At 38.8% G+C, this 17,833-nt stretch overlaps 1 protein-coding gene across 6 annotated transcripts in view; it reads left to right on the top strand.

The window, feature by feature from the left end:
- TRPS1 (transcriptional repressor GATA binding 1) overlaps nucleotides 1-17,833 on the top strand; it is a 213,230-nt gene that overhangs the window by 27,149 nt on the left and 168,248 nt on the right. For 4 of the 6 annotated variants that reach the window (XM_061995563.1, XM_061995562.1, XM_061995558.1 and 1 more), the window contains exons 2-3: nucleotides 12,971-13,129; nucleotides 16,126-17,054. In XM_061995563.1, coding sequence (XP_061851547.1) covers nucleotides 13,093-13,129; nucleotides 16,126-17,054 — 966 coding nt within the window. In that variant the 5' untranslated portion in view covers nucleotides 12,971-13,092. The remainder of the gene's footprint in view (nucleotides 1-12,970; nucleotides 13,130-16,125; nucleotides 17,055-17,833) is intronic. The other 2 variants (XM_061995560.1, XM_061995561.1) reach the window with 2 other exon arrangements.

Genomic DNA, 17,833 nt, shown 5'->3' with positions numbered 1-17,833 from the left:
CAGTGTTATTTTCCTATTTCTGCTAAAATTCTTACCTGAGACACAATAAAACCTTTTGAAATGTGGTTTAGATCTGTTTATAATTGTGGTCAACTACTATGGGTTTTTTGCTTTCTATTTTTCCTTCTGATATCAATTACAGTTAAGGTGCCAGGATTTGTTATTTCAGAGCATGCACTCTTAATTTTCATTCCAACTTGTAATAGAATTTTCAGTAGTTTTCAGTACGTATTCTCAGAACTTCTTTAGATTGAAGAGACCACAAAACTTTGTCATCATCCAGCTTCCTTAGTGCTGTCTGTATAAACTCACTTGAGTATTTGTCTTGTTAGATCATCCGTGATGCAGCTGTTTGAAATGAGTCTTTAGACCCTGATGGACTAGTTAAATGGAAATAAGTGACTTGAGAATAAAGTAGTAGCATTTCAGTCTCTGCTTTGTCATTTGGCCTTAAGACCAGGCTCACTTTTTGATGAGTGTTATGAAAACAGTATAAACATAGCCATGATATAGCTGTTTTGGATTGGGCGCGGTTAGCGTATGATGCTGCTTTTCTGAGGGCACAAAAGAAATTAAGAGACATTTCTCAGTCCTTGGCTAATTGTAGGACTGCCCCTTCTCTCTTTTAATTATCAAGTATTTTATTTAAGAAAGAAAATGTGAAATAATAATGAAGAAAAAGCCTTTCTAAATGAGAGCAGAAAGTGTCTCTTTAATATTCCTGAAATGTGGAGTGCTTATAGGAAGCATAAGCCAGCAATGAGCAGTTGCTATCTCTGTCTTGTAGGCCAGGTGCCGCAATCCTGATCTGCTGGATGGCACATGTTGCACTTCATCTGTTTGCTTGGGTTTCTACTGATGGAGTCCAAAGCGTGTAGGAGAATGATGCCAAACCAGATTTTCTGACATGTAATCAGGATGTTGCCAGGATGTGCATTTGGAGTTGGGAGCTGCAGAAGTGTATCCCACAGTTTAGATGTACCCATGATCTGACGTTGGATTTTTCTCATGTAGCAAAGCAAGTAACTTCCAGGCTGTGTCTGCTTCAGAAATGATGTGTTGCCACAGTATCTTATACTGATAGACTATTGTTGATTAATCGTTTAAGTATCCTTTGGGAATTCATTTTCTATCTGTGTATTTTAATCATTTTCTCACTTTAACCTTTGTATACTTATAATTACAGGAAACAGTTCAACTGGCAGTGAAAAGAAATCCCTGCCTAGTGCTTTCTTGTGGGTTCACTGTTTCCAGCTTGCACAACGTTGCTGTGGTGGTGTCAGCTTGCACAATGGTCTTCCTTTTGCTCATCTTGATGCCTAAACCATTGACATTTCTCACTTCTTGAATCTCAGTTACAGTGTTCACATGCCAGCTTCAGCGCAGCCTAAGACATATTTCCTTTCTGCCCTCTCCGAGGACCAAAATAACTTGGGGTGCTATGAATTCAGGACAAAATGTAAGGATTTGCAGAAAGTGATTAGCAGCTGGTTACAGGTGTAGAGGACACAGGTTAACTCAAAGGACCTATATGTACAATTGAGTATGTACATTTGCCATATGAACAAAAGTTCAAGACTTGGCACACTCTTAGTATAGCAAAAAAAAAGTGGTATCTTTTATGTTTTCTCCTCAGAGCTTTTATAGTGGATATGATTGAAATCAACAGGTACAACATTGTTCCTTTTGTTTCTATTTCCCACACCTGTCTTCAAAGAAAAAGGATGTTTCTTTAAATCTAAACAAGTCCTAACTCTCTCTACCTGTAATGAGTGAACCACTGGGTCTGCAGTATGTAATGTTTGTGGAGGAACAACCCCATGCACAGTACAGACTGGAGATTGACCTGCTGAAGAGCAGCTCTGCAGAGAGAGACATGGCAGTCCTGGTTGATAATAAACTTAACCATGAGCCAGCAATGTGCCCTCATGGCCAAGAAGGCCAATGGCATCCTGGGATGCATCAAGAACAGTGTGGTCAGCAGGTCGAGGGACGTTCTGCTCCCCCTCTACTCTGCCCTGGTGAGGCCTCATCTGGAGTCCTGTGTCCAGTTCTGGGCTCCTCAGCTCAAGAGGGACAGGGAAATTCTGGAGAGAGTCCAGTGCAGGGCGACGAAGATTGATCAGGGGACTGGAGCATCTTCCTTATGAGGAAAGCCTGTGGGAACTGGGGCTGTTTAGAGAAGAGGAGACTGAGGGGAGATCTCATTACTATTTATAAGTATATAAATGGTGAGTGTCAGGAGATTGGGACATCCCTTTTTTCAATGGTATCTATCAACGGGACAAGGGGTAATGGGATGAAGCTGGAACACAAGAAGTTCCATTTAAACATAAGAAAATGTTTTACTGTGGGGAATGATGGAGCTTCCCAGGGAGGTTGTGCAGTCTCCTTCCTTGGAGGTCTTCAAGACCTGCTGGGATGTGTTCCTGAGTGACCTGATGTAGGTGAACCTGCTTCTGCAGGGAGGTTGGACTAGATGATCTCTAAAGATCCCTTCCAACCCCTACCATTCTGTGATTCTATGAACGTGTATTCCACTGTCTGCTATAGACTTGCTGTTTTGGAGTTTTTGTATGATACTTTTGTTGGTGATTTTAATATTTTCTAGATGTTTGTGAAATTCGGTCTCTCTAATGCTGTTATTCCCCAGCCCCCCGCCAAATCTCATGTTTCATTCTTCTTCTCTGTTTCCAGTGATTTACAGTCATAATTCAAATCGAAACATAATGAGACATTAGGCATCGACATGTCAAGCTGTTAGAAGGATGCAAGGGAGGTGGTAATTTTCAGTAATTTTAGAGTCTAATCAAGTATGTTACCCAGATTATGGCATAGTGTTGAATTACACACATACCCTTTAGGGCAGATGCCAGTAGCATTCTAGGTAGAGAAAGGTCAGTTTGCACTAAAGAAACCACATTTTTTTCTTCTGGGATTTTCAGTTTCTAAGCCCCCACTGCTTCCCCTGTTGGAGCCTGGGAAGCGGGAAGCAGCAGGTCCTGCATATGCAGTGTTGTGGGTGCCGTGGCATGGGCATACCTGTAGCACAGCTGGTGCCATCCATGGTGTGGGAGTGTGTTGCAGTGCTTGCTGACAGCGCTACCACCTCCGCGCCCAACCTTTAATTATCCCTGACGCTGTGAGCATAATACAGACTTATTTGTGGGCTTGAAGTGAGACAAGCATGCCATCTTGTGAGCAGGCAAAATGGGAACAATGTGTAGATTCTGCTTTGCGCGGACGAAGAGCGAGTATTACGAACGTAGTTGAAAGTGTTTCATTCAGACTCAAGGGAGATCCAAAGCTGCAACAACTTGCTGTGTAATAGGATGGGAAATCAAATCAATGGTTTCGATCTGGGAGTCATAAAGAGTAATTCTTTTGGTATTAATGAGCCAAAGCCTATCAAGGTGTTGTAGGATTCAATGATATAAAAAATTATTTTTAAAGGAAGGAAGACTTGAGCCTGGGTTTGGTTTGAACAATAGATCCTCATGCTGGAGAAGACCCAAGTATCAGCTACTTCACAAATACACGAGTTCTGTTTATTGCAGTGCTCTTTGTCATATATGCATATATATACGCTCATCTTGTTATCTACATACAAATAGTTATACTAATGTTTTATGACATAAAGATTTTATCTGTGTAATCTTGGGCTGTTATCATTACTCACAAGAAGAAAAGCCACTGACAAGTTACGAAGATCATTTCTAATTCTTCCCATGTATTCTTACTCTTTCAATACATATTGCTTAACAAAAGAATTGTTTAAGAGATGCTTAAATTTAATTGGCTCTGATTTAATCTGTCTTTTTGTAAAGTAAGGCATCTTTGCAGCATAAATCCAGTTGTACCACATTTAAACGATAAGAAATATGTAGCTAACACCTAATATCAATCCCCCAAAAATATCTGTATCTACTGTGAAACATTCTCTACAGAATTATCACAGTTTTTGTTTTCTATATCAGTTAATCAAGTAACTTTAGAAACTGAATTCTCTCCTGACTGTTAATGGTTCAAAGATTGCTTTTGCAGCCTTATGTCGTGTGGTTTATCAGATCAAACTGTTGCAGGAGTAATTATTTACTCTTGACTAGTCCCATTTTAGGAAGAATCAGCACATTGATGTGTGGATGAAACATTTAACTCTTGCGTTGTTCGAAATAACAATTGCGGATTTTCTGAAGTTATTCCTATATTGGAAAATTAGAAGCAGTCCTAGCTCAGATTGATTGGCATGAGGAGAGCAAACAGCAACAGATTATTGATTGGGCAGCAGCTAGCTGAGCAGGATGACATGATCTATACTCAGCCAACTGGCATACATTTGGCAGTCCTTTTTATTCAGTTGTGGTTATCTTGCCCCATCTGTGTTGGACTCTCAGCTTCTCCACCTAATTGGCTGTGTTAATTTGTAGCCCGCACCTTCAGATCTCAGGTACATCCCAAATTCCTTTGCACAAGTTGCAACATTACTTCAAAGAACGTGCTGTTGTAGCCTCTGCAAATAATTTTGGGACTTTTATTTTAGACTTCAAGATGCCAGTGAACCCAGAAGTTGCTTTAATAAGTTGATTTCTTTGTAAGTGAAAACACGGCAAAAGCTTTCCATTTTTTGTGGGATATATCTCAGCGCAACAGATCAGCCCTACATCATTGCTGGATATTCCTTAAAACTGATGATGTACTGGATTGGGAACTGAGGTGTCAAGAAGGCAACTCTGAGGAGGACAGGAACAACGCGGTAAGACTTGCTTGCATACAGGGTGATTTTGAGAATGGCAGTATTAACGTAATCTGTGGTTATACCTCTGTAACTTTTTTCAGAGGAATTCTTCTAGTGTTTTTTTTAAAAGGAGCATTTAAATGTCTTATTCATGGAAAAGAGACAGTTTCCAACTCATTTTAAAAAGTATCTTCAGTCGGAAAAGTGACTGTCCACTTGAGTTTGTTCTTGGCTCACTGCAGATTTCTGCTCAACTCCTATGGATAGTTTTAGTGCCTGTCTGTACATCTCAGTGTGTGGATTCTGCAACCTCCATTGTCCTTGTGTTTGTGGAAATTGCATATGTAGTTCTCAGAAAAAAAATATGATTGTTTAAATCTTTTTAGTATGTGTTTTATGATCCTGTCGGAGTGCCAAAGTTTAAAGTAAATTTCTGATGTCTGTATGGTCGAGGCTAATGCGAGGGCTTTTGGCATTACCCCTTTGTGCAATAAAGAATCAAAGCCAGTAGAGTAAGAAATCTTCTATCAAAAGCTGAAAGCTAGATTCATAAAATCACTTATGCAGGCATTCTCAGATTTTCCCATGGAAAGCTTATGTGGGAGTTGGGCAAAAACTGATTCAAGAACAGCATTATTTGCACTATATATATTCATCCAGCCGTCAACAGACTGACGCTGGCACCTTTTGCCAGTTTTAAAGGAATGTCAGTGTTCGATACATGAAGCTGCTGCAAAGCCACATCAGTAGAGTCCGAACAGAATTGAAATGGGTAAAACAGAAATCATATTCCTCTGTGAATACATGTATTTGGTTCTTTTGTCTATCTGAAAAATGCTTCTCTGTTTCAAAGCAGTTTCATAACAAATCCTTACGGTGGGGGCATTTTAAGAGTAACTTTCTCATCGACATTTCTCTTCATTTCTCATCTTAAAAAGAAACATAAATAAGAGATTAAAAAAGCAAATAATAGACAAACCACTCACAGTCAATCCCTTTGCATTCACTTTGGTCTCCCCCCTTCCTCCCTGTCCCTCCCTGGTTTTACTTTGTTTTGTTTTAAGAAAGTAGCTCAATGTTTCTGAATCTGCATGAGGGCCATATGATATGAGCTGCAACAGAGAGTCTTTCGTAGTTAATAGGGATGACTCCAAAGGCAAGGTAATTCACCACTGCTTGGGCTGGAGCTAATACTGGGCTCCAACATCAGTTCTCTAATTTCTGACAAATGGCCAAGATTTCTTGAATAGGCACAGCTTTCTGTTTTGTGTAGGGAACACACAATCCACTCTTTTGTTGTGGTTGCCACTGCTGTTGTTTCTCCCCCATTCACAATGGAGAGTGGGGTTATTTGTGCTGAGTGGAAAATCAGTGCCAAAATTCTGACTTGCTTATATTTAATGTGATTTTAATTTTTGTGATAGCCATAAAGTGTATAAGAGGTTTTTGTAATATAGATCCCTCCATATCCTGACATCCAAGTCAAGAGGGCATATTGGTGATGAAAGTTTTATCTGTCACAGGCTCATCAAGATGAGAGCTGGCTGGATGATTCAACCCAAATGTACAGAAACTGTTTATATAGAGATTGCCAAACATTTTCCATTGCTTCTCTTTTTATCTAAATTCTTGAATATGTTACTAAATAAAATAGTCTGTGTTTGGAATGTATGGCTGTGGGATATATGGAAACTCACAGCATGTGGGGGGAAGAGTTAGAGTAGGGAAATATAATAGTTTTGTAAACTTTATGTGACTATAGGTACATCACATATAGACTCAAGATTCAATTTGCTGATCAAAGCATCCAAATAGCTTTGGATTTAATAATGTCAGCAATGAATGCTAATATATGGAAATTGAAAGGCATGGAGCAACAATAGCTAGCCACGCTTACCAGTATTACCCTGCAGCATGTAGATTTACATTTTTTTGTTTTGTTTTGAAATCACAGTTTGGAAAATGTGTGTTCTTTTTACCTTCTCCCATAGTTCTGAATGTGGGTTCTCCTGAGCAAGCTTAGACAAGATTCAAGTTAAACAATAGGACAACATCAGAACCTTTGAAGGCTCAGTTTGGATAGGTACCCAAAGCCAAAGTCTGCTTTGATGTACATGGGCTCAACTCCTGTTGCCCTTGGTTGCCCTCTCTTACCTATGTAACTTGTGTCTGGAAATTCTTGCCAATTTTTTTCTTTAAAAAAAAAAAAAAAGGACATTTTTGCAAACTCATGTTCTTCTTGGTTCTAGTCTGTCTGGAAAAGTGCTACAATAATGCCCTCTCCGGTGATGATTTAATATTGCTGTTTCAGATCCAGACTGTAGACTTCTGCTTTCTTCCCACTTTTTATTTTTGATCCAGCAGAAATTTCAACCCCATTTCAAATGTGAGGTTTTTTGGGGTGTTTTTTGCCTCTACTTGGAAAAAATAATACTAACTTTTCTGTAATGCTCGTCAAAAACATCCTGTTTCTTCCTTCCATTTGCTTCTCCTAAATAATTTTTGGTTCCATTTGACTAAAGTTTTGTGCAAAGAAACTAATGTCTTTTTCTCATATTGCAGGCCTCACCTTGCAGAAAGCAACAGTACATCTCAGTCTTGCTTTTCTCAAAGTCGGTGGGGCTTTTGCTGTAAGCTTCAAAGGAAATATGATCAGTTCACTGTATTTGTAAAGCAAAAGAACGAATGAGTCACTTCTTGTATCCATACTTGATTGCTCTTGCCTAGGAGCCAGGAGGTCACCTTTATTCCTGCTCTTCGTCTCAAGGTAGCACTGTGCTTGCCTCTGCCAGTACATTCAAGTCAGATTCAGTTCTGAGTCATTTACAAACTTTGAATTCCCATTGACTTCAAAGGACATTTGGATTACAAGGAACATTGACTTTACTTGGGCTGAAAAGTGAAACTTATGGTATTGCCATACATACTAGAAGAGCTTGGAAAAACAGTGGTTGTTTACTCTAAAGACAGGATGAACAGAGGGGGATGTGATACATTTGCCCACACTCTAGAGGATCTTTTTTTCTTGCTAGTACAAGATCGAAGGGAAACTCCATTGACATGAAGAAATTTCAAAGTGCTTAAAATATTTCCTCTTTTTTAGTTCATAATTAGATTGGAAAGTGCAAGCTACAAGACATCACCGATACCAGGACCGTCATAATGTTCACATATATATTGAACACTTTTATTGGAAGTGGGGATATACAGACTTATTTAACAACAAATTGTAGAACACAAGGGATAATTAAGGGCTATAAACTCTCTTACTCTTCAGAAAGTAAAACACTAAGTTTTGAAGGTTAGGAGTAACTTATTTTTCAGAGGTGGGTGATTTTGTATCTATCCAAAAGCAGCTGAACCTTCTTTGAAGGATCTGGTGTTGGCCACTCTCCAAGGCAGAACACCAGATGAAATGGACCTCTGGTCTTGTTTATTAGGGAATGTTCTACAATCCTATAAAGTGTGATGACAGCAAATTAATAGAATAATGAGAAGATTCAGTGAGGACAGCAGGGCTCTTGTAGGAGGTGTCAATCCTGGCAGAAGTCAGTTGTTTTATTGCAGTAGGCAAATCAGGCTGGATTCTTACTTCAGTACAGTAACAACGGATTGGGGAGCATGGAAAACAGCATCAATATATAAAAATTAAACTACTTCTAATACACAAAGCTGAGTTTAGATAAAGACAGAAGAGAGAAGCAAAGCCACAGTATTCTCTGAAAGTGTGGCCTTTTTAAGCTGTTTAGGAGACTAATTTACATACAAATAAAATGTCAGCGTATTCCATATCTGTCATGATAAATTGGAGCATTTAGACTTTTCCATGAGGTACTCTTTCTGTACCTTATTAAATTACAGGATCTTGTCCTTTTGCCAAGTGCTAGGGCAATGCTCTCTCTACTGAAATACAAACAGGAGAAACGTGTAGGTCTGGACATCAAGAGAAACCAGGTTCAGTCACTAGCTAAGAGCCTTGCTTGTTTGTCACCTTGAACACTTGGAATTTTTACTTTTGTCCATAGATAATTTTATATATCCTTAAAATGGCAGTGATATTAGTTTTCCCATTTCACAAGCTTCGTTGAGGTTTAACAAGTTGTCAGGTTTACAGAGTATTTTTAGATGTTTGATTTGAAGCCAGAGCAAAGTGAATCTTTGTCTTCTTGGGCTCTCCCATCCTGGATGGATGGCAGAGGTGGTCTGGTAGGAGCAAGCGAGTAAGCAATGCAGAGCAGCAAACTGCTGTGCTCTGGCACCCTTAAATAAAAGCAGTTTCAAAGTTCTCCATTTTGGTTGCAAGATACTATAATATTCTACCCTGTGTTGCCTCTTTAGACAAATCACCTTTTGACTTCAGTTTATCCAGAAGGTGTCTGCATGATTACCCTGGTAGTGAGCTTAAAATGAAATAAGTATCTAGATGTAGGTTCAAACAATCTATTTTGAAAAGCCACTTGTAAACTCTTTGAAATCACCAACTGTCTTGTTTTATACCTGTAGAAAATATTAGATTTTTTTCTAGTGGCAAGATGACTACTAATATGTGCTGTGGTCTGAAGTATATGATAATAAAAAAGATCATTCTGAGTTAATTTGATGTGTATGAAGAGATTTATTTAATGAGAGTTGTTTGAAGGTGTTTGAAGGTAGCCGAACAGGATTTAAGATGTCCAAAAATGCACCTTTAGAGATTTGAGAACGATCAGTGTTGGGGAAATTAAGTGTAAATGGGAAGGAGCATGCTTGAACAGACCACCATTTTTTTCAGTTGTCTATTTATTGTAGACTTTAGGGGAACAAAAATTGGAAAAAGTTTTTGACAAGTCATTGATCAGGGACAAAACTGAAGAGTCTTTAAATGCGTTAGAGGAAGAGAGGAGCTGAAAAGCAACAGTGTTTTGCTATAACATTGCAGTGCTAGTGTGGCATACCAGGCATGGTTTTCTTGTATTTATGAAGGTATCGTAATTTCAGAGGAGCGTCCAGAGTGTAGAATATCAAGCAGATACATTTTGACCAAATGAAGTCTCTGATCCTGTCAGATTTCACTGATACGAGGCATGTTTTACTCTAAACAATCTCAGGCAGGAAAGTGCAGCCATGCAGTTTTAGGGCTAGTAGAAAAACCTGTATATCTTTAACAAGTCTTTTGGAATTAGTTTGTTACTTGCTTACAGCTATGATGTCCCATCTTGTCTGGTGTATTTGAAGAGTTGCTTGTCATTGAACATATTCTGCTCTTCCATGGTTTAGGGCCTGGTTCTTGAGTTCCTTGGTATTGTTCTTCCCTTCTATTCTCAGCAGAGAAAGGTTAGGACCAGCTACTGGTTGTTTTCAGGCAGGCTTGCCGTGAGAACCACAAGAAAAGCTGGGAAAGAAGCATGGTGTGTGATATGGTCTCTGGCCAGAAGCTGTACACGTACGTCTCTTTTCTATCATTTCACTGTTCAAATATCCACGAGGGAAGGTGGAAAGATGGGAGCTTTAACCAGTCCTGTAACTCTGAGTCTGAGGGTAGTTTGCATCTACCATAATCTATTTTTCAGTGAAGGCAGCAATTTCACTTGGAGTTTTCAGTGTATTTACAGATTATTATTGGTAGTAGTATTTTTTGAAAATGTTTAAATTAGAAAACATACAGGCCTTTGAACTGTGGGTTGTCGTGGTTATATTGTTAGTTTGCTGGTTGTGCCCAGTGCAGGTCTGGGCCAGCCTGGCAGGACAGGCTGTGGTGGAGGGCTGGGTGCCCAGGGCTCCCCGGGGACAGAGTCTGCCGTGGAGATGCATTCCCAGAAACTCACTCTCTCAACACAGGAGCTTTCTGGCTTCAGAGCTTGCATGCCTCACAGCTGCTCGATTGTTATATGGAGAGTGGGGAGAAGGCTCAGGATCGGTTAGGACTTTATGTGTTTGATAGAAGCCGACACTTTGATCACTTAAGGGTTTTTTTTTATATAAAGCACAGCAGACAGTCTTTGTAGCCTATTTATGTGTAATGAGCTGGGTTTTGTTTTGTGCCTTGTTTTTTGGTTTCTTTCTTTTTTTTTCCTGAAAGACAGAGAAATGAAAACCACAGCATTATTTTCCCATGCGGCTATAGCGAGTATCCTGCGATCTCACACGATCGCCTGTCCTGGTGGGGTGGAGTGTGGGAAGGTGTCAAAATATGTCTCTCATTTTTTTTTTTTTTTCTTAAAAGGGAAAGCAAGATGAGTGCCAAAAGCTCTGTTCTCTTCTTTAGCCCTGCAGTAACAAACTACATGAGTATATGTTATTAAGATGATAAGATTAAATTTCTAGTTGCTAACGTCCTATCTCAACAGCAAAGGGGGGAAAAAAAAATCATGAAAAAATTATGAAAATTAGTCTGACGGTCTCCTTTTAATAATAAGATCACTCCCAACCCCAACAGACAGTGTAGGCTGAAATTCCACAGGGCTTTTTTGTGGTCCTAATGATTTTAATAATACTTTGTGCTATGTAGCACCTTTCATTAGAGGATCACAAAGTGCTTTACAGTCACTAATTAATTAAGCCTCACAACACTCCTGTGAGATAGGTAAGTATTAGACATATATTAAGCTGAGACACTGAAAGTTAATGATTTTTTGCTGCATTATTCTGGCAAAATGATTGATGTTTAAGCACCGTATGAGTATTATGTCTCTGCGTGGGTGTGTAATATATATGAGTGTAAAAGTATTAATTTTACTTTGCCTTAACAAAGAGGTCTTACTTGAGCCTGTTGAATACAAATACATATTTTCATTAATTTTTTGTTGCTGCAGCATATTGAGTGATAATATCACAGTCTTCATAGACCTTTGATTCAGTTTGCTCTTCATCTGCTTGTGCAGCTACTTGTACAGATATTAGTCAGTGTCATCTCACAAAATTCAGACATCTTTCTAGATGTATTATTCTGTTAAAAAAAGCATATGACTAAGATCTGACCTAAACCTGCAGTGCAAGCACAAGGAAACAACTATGCTGTTGCAATAGGCTTTAATGACAAGTCATCATGTTCAATAAATATAATGAGCAGCAACAGTGACCCGTTGCAGGAGCTGATGATCAGCAGGTAATTAGCCGTTACCTTCACCACACATAAGAAACTATTGATTATCAGAATCTGCTTTTTTTTTTTTTTCTTTTTAAAAAGAAGTACAGTAGTCAGTGTGCTAATTTGTTATCCTGAATTATAAACTGATTTTAGCACAAGTTTTCACTTTATGCTTCCGGGGTAAACTGAAGGGAGTGATTATTGAGCAGAAAAATCTGCATCTTGCAGATGCATGAATCGTGTACATCAGCCCTATCCAGTTTTGAGGGAAACTATATATAGCTGTTAATGTGATTTCTACTTGAAAATAGCTGAGAGTGATCATATCAGGTAAAAAACCCCACATGGTTTAAAGGTAATTTACATGTAACAAAAATAAGAAAGTCAATCCTGAATTATGGAGCTCATAGACAAGTTCTGCAGTGTGGGCCTTGTCCAGGTTTCCCTCAGCTTGAAAGTCTTTTCATTCATTTCAGGGTTAGTAATTCTTTTATTTTAGGAAGATCACCATTTCCAGTCATGAAGAGGTAGTTCAGTCCCAATGGCTGTACATGACCCAGCCTCTTCACTAACACCCAACAAACATGCTTGTTGTTGCGACAGCGTCTTTGAGATGTGGGAAATTGCCCACTAACAACAAAAGTGATACCACAGAATTTATTTCAAGTGGCACATGAGGCAGCCAGCAGATGATAACTTTCAATTGCTGATGGCAGAACCTGGATGTGAACCAGTTATTTGTATTCCATTCTATCTTGTTAAGCCAGTCCCATTAGGATGCACAGTATCTCTTAATATATGTGAATTTTTAAGGCACTTATATTTTCTACAGCATTTATCCAGCTCATTTTCAACACTAACTTTAAACTTCTTTTAAACTTGGGTTATTTGGTTTTTTTTTTTTTTTTTTGTAAATATCACCTCTTATATAATTTTTGTCTGTCTTTGTGTGTATGTGTGTGTATACGTGCAAGGACACGTGTGTCTGAGGAGAAGGCACCTATTGGATTTCTCATACTTGATGGAAGTAGAGAATAGTAGACACTCTTCATGCCCACTAATAGATGCATGCAAATGTACAATAGGCATAATAATGTTTTTGTAAGTAAAAACCATATTTTGAATGCATCATTTAGGAAGGAAAACCTTTTTTTTGTTTTGTTTTGCAGATATACAGATCAGCCCTCAAAATGTCTTCTGTGTCTTCCGTGCATCTTCTAAGACAATTGCATTAGCCCGCCTGCTAGTTGACTAATAGAATTAATAATTGTAAAAAGCACTCTAAAGCCACATGCCTTATGAAGTCAATGCTGGGTATGATTTTACAAGTATGTGATCCATTTTTTCAAGTGAAATTGTTAACTGAAAACGTTCTTGGCACACAATAAAACATTGTGCAATCTGTTATTTGTCTTAGAGATAATAATTTCAGAGTGGCTATATTCTTTCTGTATCTAACTTATGACTTGTTAGGGAATGGTCTCTTCGATTTAGGAGTATTGCAAATGTAGCTTTATTTACATAATATGTCTCTGAAATATGATAGTGGATGAATTTTAGCAACAGTGTCTTTTCTTACCTTCCTCTTGGTTGGATATCAATCAAATAAATGAAAGATGATCTTTCAAAAGCTAAGAGAAAAAAAGAGGGGAAAATACCTTTAAATCCAAGTTAACAAAGTTTTAGTATTTAAATCAATGTTATCTTGTTTCCTTTCTTTTTCCAAGTGTAGCATACTGCATGAAAAAGCTCTATTAGGTGGAAATGGGTTTTTCCCCTCCCTCCCTTAACACACACACACTCACAGATATATCAGGAAAATTTGAAACAAAGTATCTAGATCTCTAGTACTGTCTAGTTAGCTTGTATACAGTTCACATTTTTCTTTGCTTTGTTTTATAAGGATTTTTTTTCTGTCCTTTTCTTTGACTCCCTTCTGTCAGTTGCCATGAAGATAGAAAATCTCAAAACTTTCTTTATCTGCCAAAAATATCCGTAACAAAAACATTTTAAAATATTGCATTTAGTTTTGTTTAACTTTGACTGAGGTACAGTCCTGATGTATATTTTTCTGCCATTTCTGATTTTTCTTTACTGTGCAGTGAGGACTCCTTTCTCTGTTCTCTGCCATGAACTGCATTTAAACAGGAGTTATTTTAAAAATGATTTGGAATGTGTAACCAGGGGAAAAATACAGACTTAGCTGAACACCTACCAGAGATGCTCACAAATATTTTTAGTGAGTGTTAACCAAGAGCATTCACAAAGTCCCACAAAGAAGCAGTAACGTTAAAAGGCTGAGGACTATCTTTATACTTTGAATTATATACATGCACATGTTTTTTTAGTAGGCTGAATCTGTTCTCTTACCACAACAGGAAATATTTCTTTTCTCTTAGTTCTGAGTGACTTCATGGTTCAGAAGTTATTGGGGAAAGAAAAGAAAAAAAAAAAAAGTAGAATTCAGTGCATACATATGCTGGTAGGTGTGGTTGACATTAAAGAGGAGACACTTGGTTCCCAAGCATGTGTGTCTTCTACAGTAAGGAATCACAGTAGGCATTTAAGAAACCTATTAAGACCACACGGAGTGTCAAAATTTCTGTAACACGAGCTGGCATTCTGTATGAAAGCCATCTTGCTGTAGCCCATGCTGCCTGTGGATCAGCTCAACCACAAAGACAACAGAGTCAGCCCAAGACACAAGTTGAACACTTCCCCTAAGAAGTTGTCTGTTTTTATCAACATAGCATACAGTGCCCTTTCATGTGGAGCAGATGTAAATAAGAGGATGTACGGATGCCTGTTATTTTATTTTTTACCTCTTGTCTCTAGCCCTACTTCTCAAAGTACTGTTTTGAGAGGATCATCTGTGGCTTTTAAAGGTCTGGACACAGCACCATTTGGAGTGCATCAGTGGCGCTCCAGACTCGCCAGGCCGTTCTCCCTTTGGAGATCAATATGTCTCTCCAGTGGCTCTGTAGGCCTTCGGCTGTGGTTGGCCTGGGAACAGGGGCTCAGGCCTGAGTCTGTAGCTTGCATCTCATGTGTGGTACTGCAGGCTGCTGCCACCCGACCACACGCAGTCTGGCAGAGAGACACATCCATTGTTGGCAGAGATAAGAGCATAGAAAAAGTTGTAGCACATCTGTCTCCTGCCCATAGCTAGCATGTGAACACAAATGGGTCAGACCAGCTGGTGATGAATATCAAATCCAGAACTATACAGTGGAGAGAGCAGGAAAGTTTCATGTATGTATTTTCTCTTACTAAGTCAGTGAAGGTGAAGATATATAGTGGATGAGGAATTTGGCTTAGTACCTGCCTAGTCTGATTACTTGTTCTTTCATAATCTCCCCTGTTCATCTAGCAGCTAACTCACTGGTGGCAGGCCTCTTCTTTCTCTCTGATCTTTATTATTGTCTTATCTCAGCTTTCTTAAACGGATCCTGAAAGTATACTTGCAGATTTAGCAACAGTGGTTATGTCTTGCAAGGAGGACTGAGAGGAGGAAGGTTCAGTTATTTAGATCCATGTGGATTCCAGGTGTTTTCAGGGTAGATCCTGACTCAGCCACAAAACAATGTCAAATGTCTGGATCCAGGCCTGTAAAATTTTATTGAGAACGGGCTTCCTAATAAAGTTAGTTTCTCTTTGTTTGGAAAATAGAACTAATTACATGAATAATGGACTGTGGGACCAGGTTCTAGAATATCTGTATAATCCTTTTTGAAGTTTATGGGCAGTAGGAGGGGGAGCCTTTGCTGTAGAGAAACTGATACCTGCTTAGGAAAACGTCTTTCTCTGAAAACTCAAGTTACTCTTCTAAATCTGTTTCCTTATTAGTTAACTTCTTTAAGTTCTTCTGATTATATCTTAGAAGGTATATTTTGCAAAACTACATTATATGTAGTTGTACAGTGTGTGAACATTAGCATGCAAAAGTTTATTTTTCCCCTTATTTTCTTTGAAATGATTTAAACAGGAGAGTTCATTTCAAATTACATCTGCCGGAGTATTATCTTCCCAAAGATAATGAAACTTGCAATTCACTCACTCTGATGGTAGTGTTTTTGTAGGCTTTTACATTCTCTTTTTAGTTAAGTTCAGTGTCAGCGTGATCATTTTTTTAAGTGTAAAATTCTGTTTTTCTGCATAGTCTAAAAATCTGCTTTAAAAAAATTTTTGTAAAAGTTGATGTATTCGTATAGTTCAGAATGCTGGGTTTATAAAAGTGCTGAGTTTATAATCTGTTATGTATCTGGAATAATTCTATAGGGTTTTTTGCTTTTTTTCTTTTTTTTCCTTTCTTATTCTGTGGTAGATATGGTCCGGAAAAAGAACCCCCCTCTAAGAAACGTTGCTAGTGAAGGTGAGGTACAGACCCTTGAGTCTACAGGTACTGAAAGTGAAGAGTCTGGAAGGAAAAAAGAATTTTCCGTAGAGCAGATGCAAGAAAACACTGACCAGGGTGATGCGGCAGAGTTAAATAACAAGGAGGAGCTTTGCACGCATGTCCAAGAGCCATCTTCCAGCATTAAAAAGGACTTGAAAAGCTCAGTGCTGAGTGAAAAGGCTGGCTTCAATTATGAAAGCCACAATAAGGGAGGAAATGTTCCATCCTTCCCTCATGATGAGGTGACAGACAGAAATACGCCGGCTTTCTCATCTCCAGCTGCTGGGGGAATCTGTGAGCCCTTGAAGTCTCCTCAAAAATCAGATGCAGATGACACCCAAGATGTGGTCTGTACCCCGTCAGGAGATGCAGCGGAGACAAATGAGGAGCATCAGATGTCGCCAAAAGCTTCAGATGAAACAGTGCAAGTGCAAAGTGGTCAAACTGATGGCCAAGGCTCAAGCCCGGTCCCCATGGCCTCAAAAAACCCACAAGTGCCTTCAGATGGGGGTTTAAGGCTGAACAAATCAAAAGCAGATTTGTTGGTAAATGATAACCCAGATACGGCGCCTCTGTCTCCAGAGCTTCAGGACTTCAAATGCAACATCTGTGGATACGGTTACTATGGGAACGACCCCACAGATCTCATCAAACACTTCCGCAAGTACCACCTAGGACTGCACAACCGCACCAGGCAGGATGCTGAGCTCGACACTAAAATTTTGGCTCTCCACAACATGGTGCAGTTCAGCCACTCCAAAGACTTCCAGAAAGTCAACCGCACTGTGCTTTCAGGGGTGCTGCAGGACATCAATTCCCAGAGGCCTGTCTTATTAAATGGGACTTACGATGTACAGGTTTGTATTTTCCCAGCCTCCTCGCTTCTGTTAACTGTCTGCTCAACTGCAGTCAGTTATTTGCAAAGCCTCTCCTACCTAGGTGACTAATGTATTTCATAGAACACACTTAAGCCTTAAAACCATTTTTTGTCTATTTTAGATAGATTTTCCTCAGATCTGCTGAGCATCTTGTTCAGTAGCAGAGTAGCTGGCTTTTTGACCAGTGATATTTCTGTGTGCGATTTAGCTGTTGTGGTAATCAATAGCAAAAGATCTTATTCAGCAAACAGGCAAATCGCTGAATTGGTAATCATATCTGAAGGATTTGCTGTCACAGAAAGAAAAGAGCAAACAATAATGAAAAATAACAACCAGATAGACAAAAGACAGCAGCTGGAAATTAAAAATGTAATCCTAAATTATCAGCTGCCAGGAATCAAGATTTGGCTTATTGATTATTTATTAAGATAAAATAAATGGCAAGTCTTGGCAACTCTAAAGTTGTCTAGTGCCAGGATACACAATGGTTATTTCAAACATTTCAAAAAGTAACAGTAGTCCACACTGTTCTTCATGTTAGTGAGCCCGCAAGGAAAGGACTATTGCCTTAGTCGTTTTCTTCTCTAGCTGGAGCAGGGAAAGAACTACAGATACTGCTGTTAAAAAAATAAATCTTATTTTTACCACTAAAGAGTAGACTAAAAAGCTTTTTCATGGAGTCTCTGTCACCTTTTAGCTAAAATTTAATGAATTAAAAATGAAAAACTGTTGCAATTTTTTAATAAAATCCTCTTATG

The sequence above is a fragment of the Colius striatus genome, chromosome 4, assembly GCF_028858725.1.
Source record: "Colius striatus isolate bColStr4 chromosome 4, bColStr4.1.hap1, whole genome shotgun sequence".
Classification (NCBI taxonomy): Eukaryota; Metazoa; Chordata; class Aves; order Coliiformes; family Coliidae; genus Colius; species Colius striatus.
This window is presented reverse-complemented; position numbering and strand designations above follow the sequence as displayed.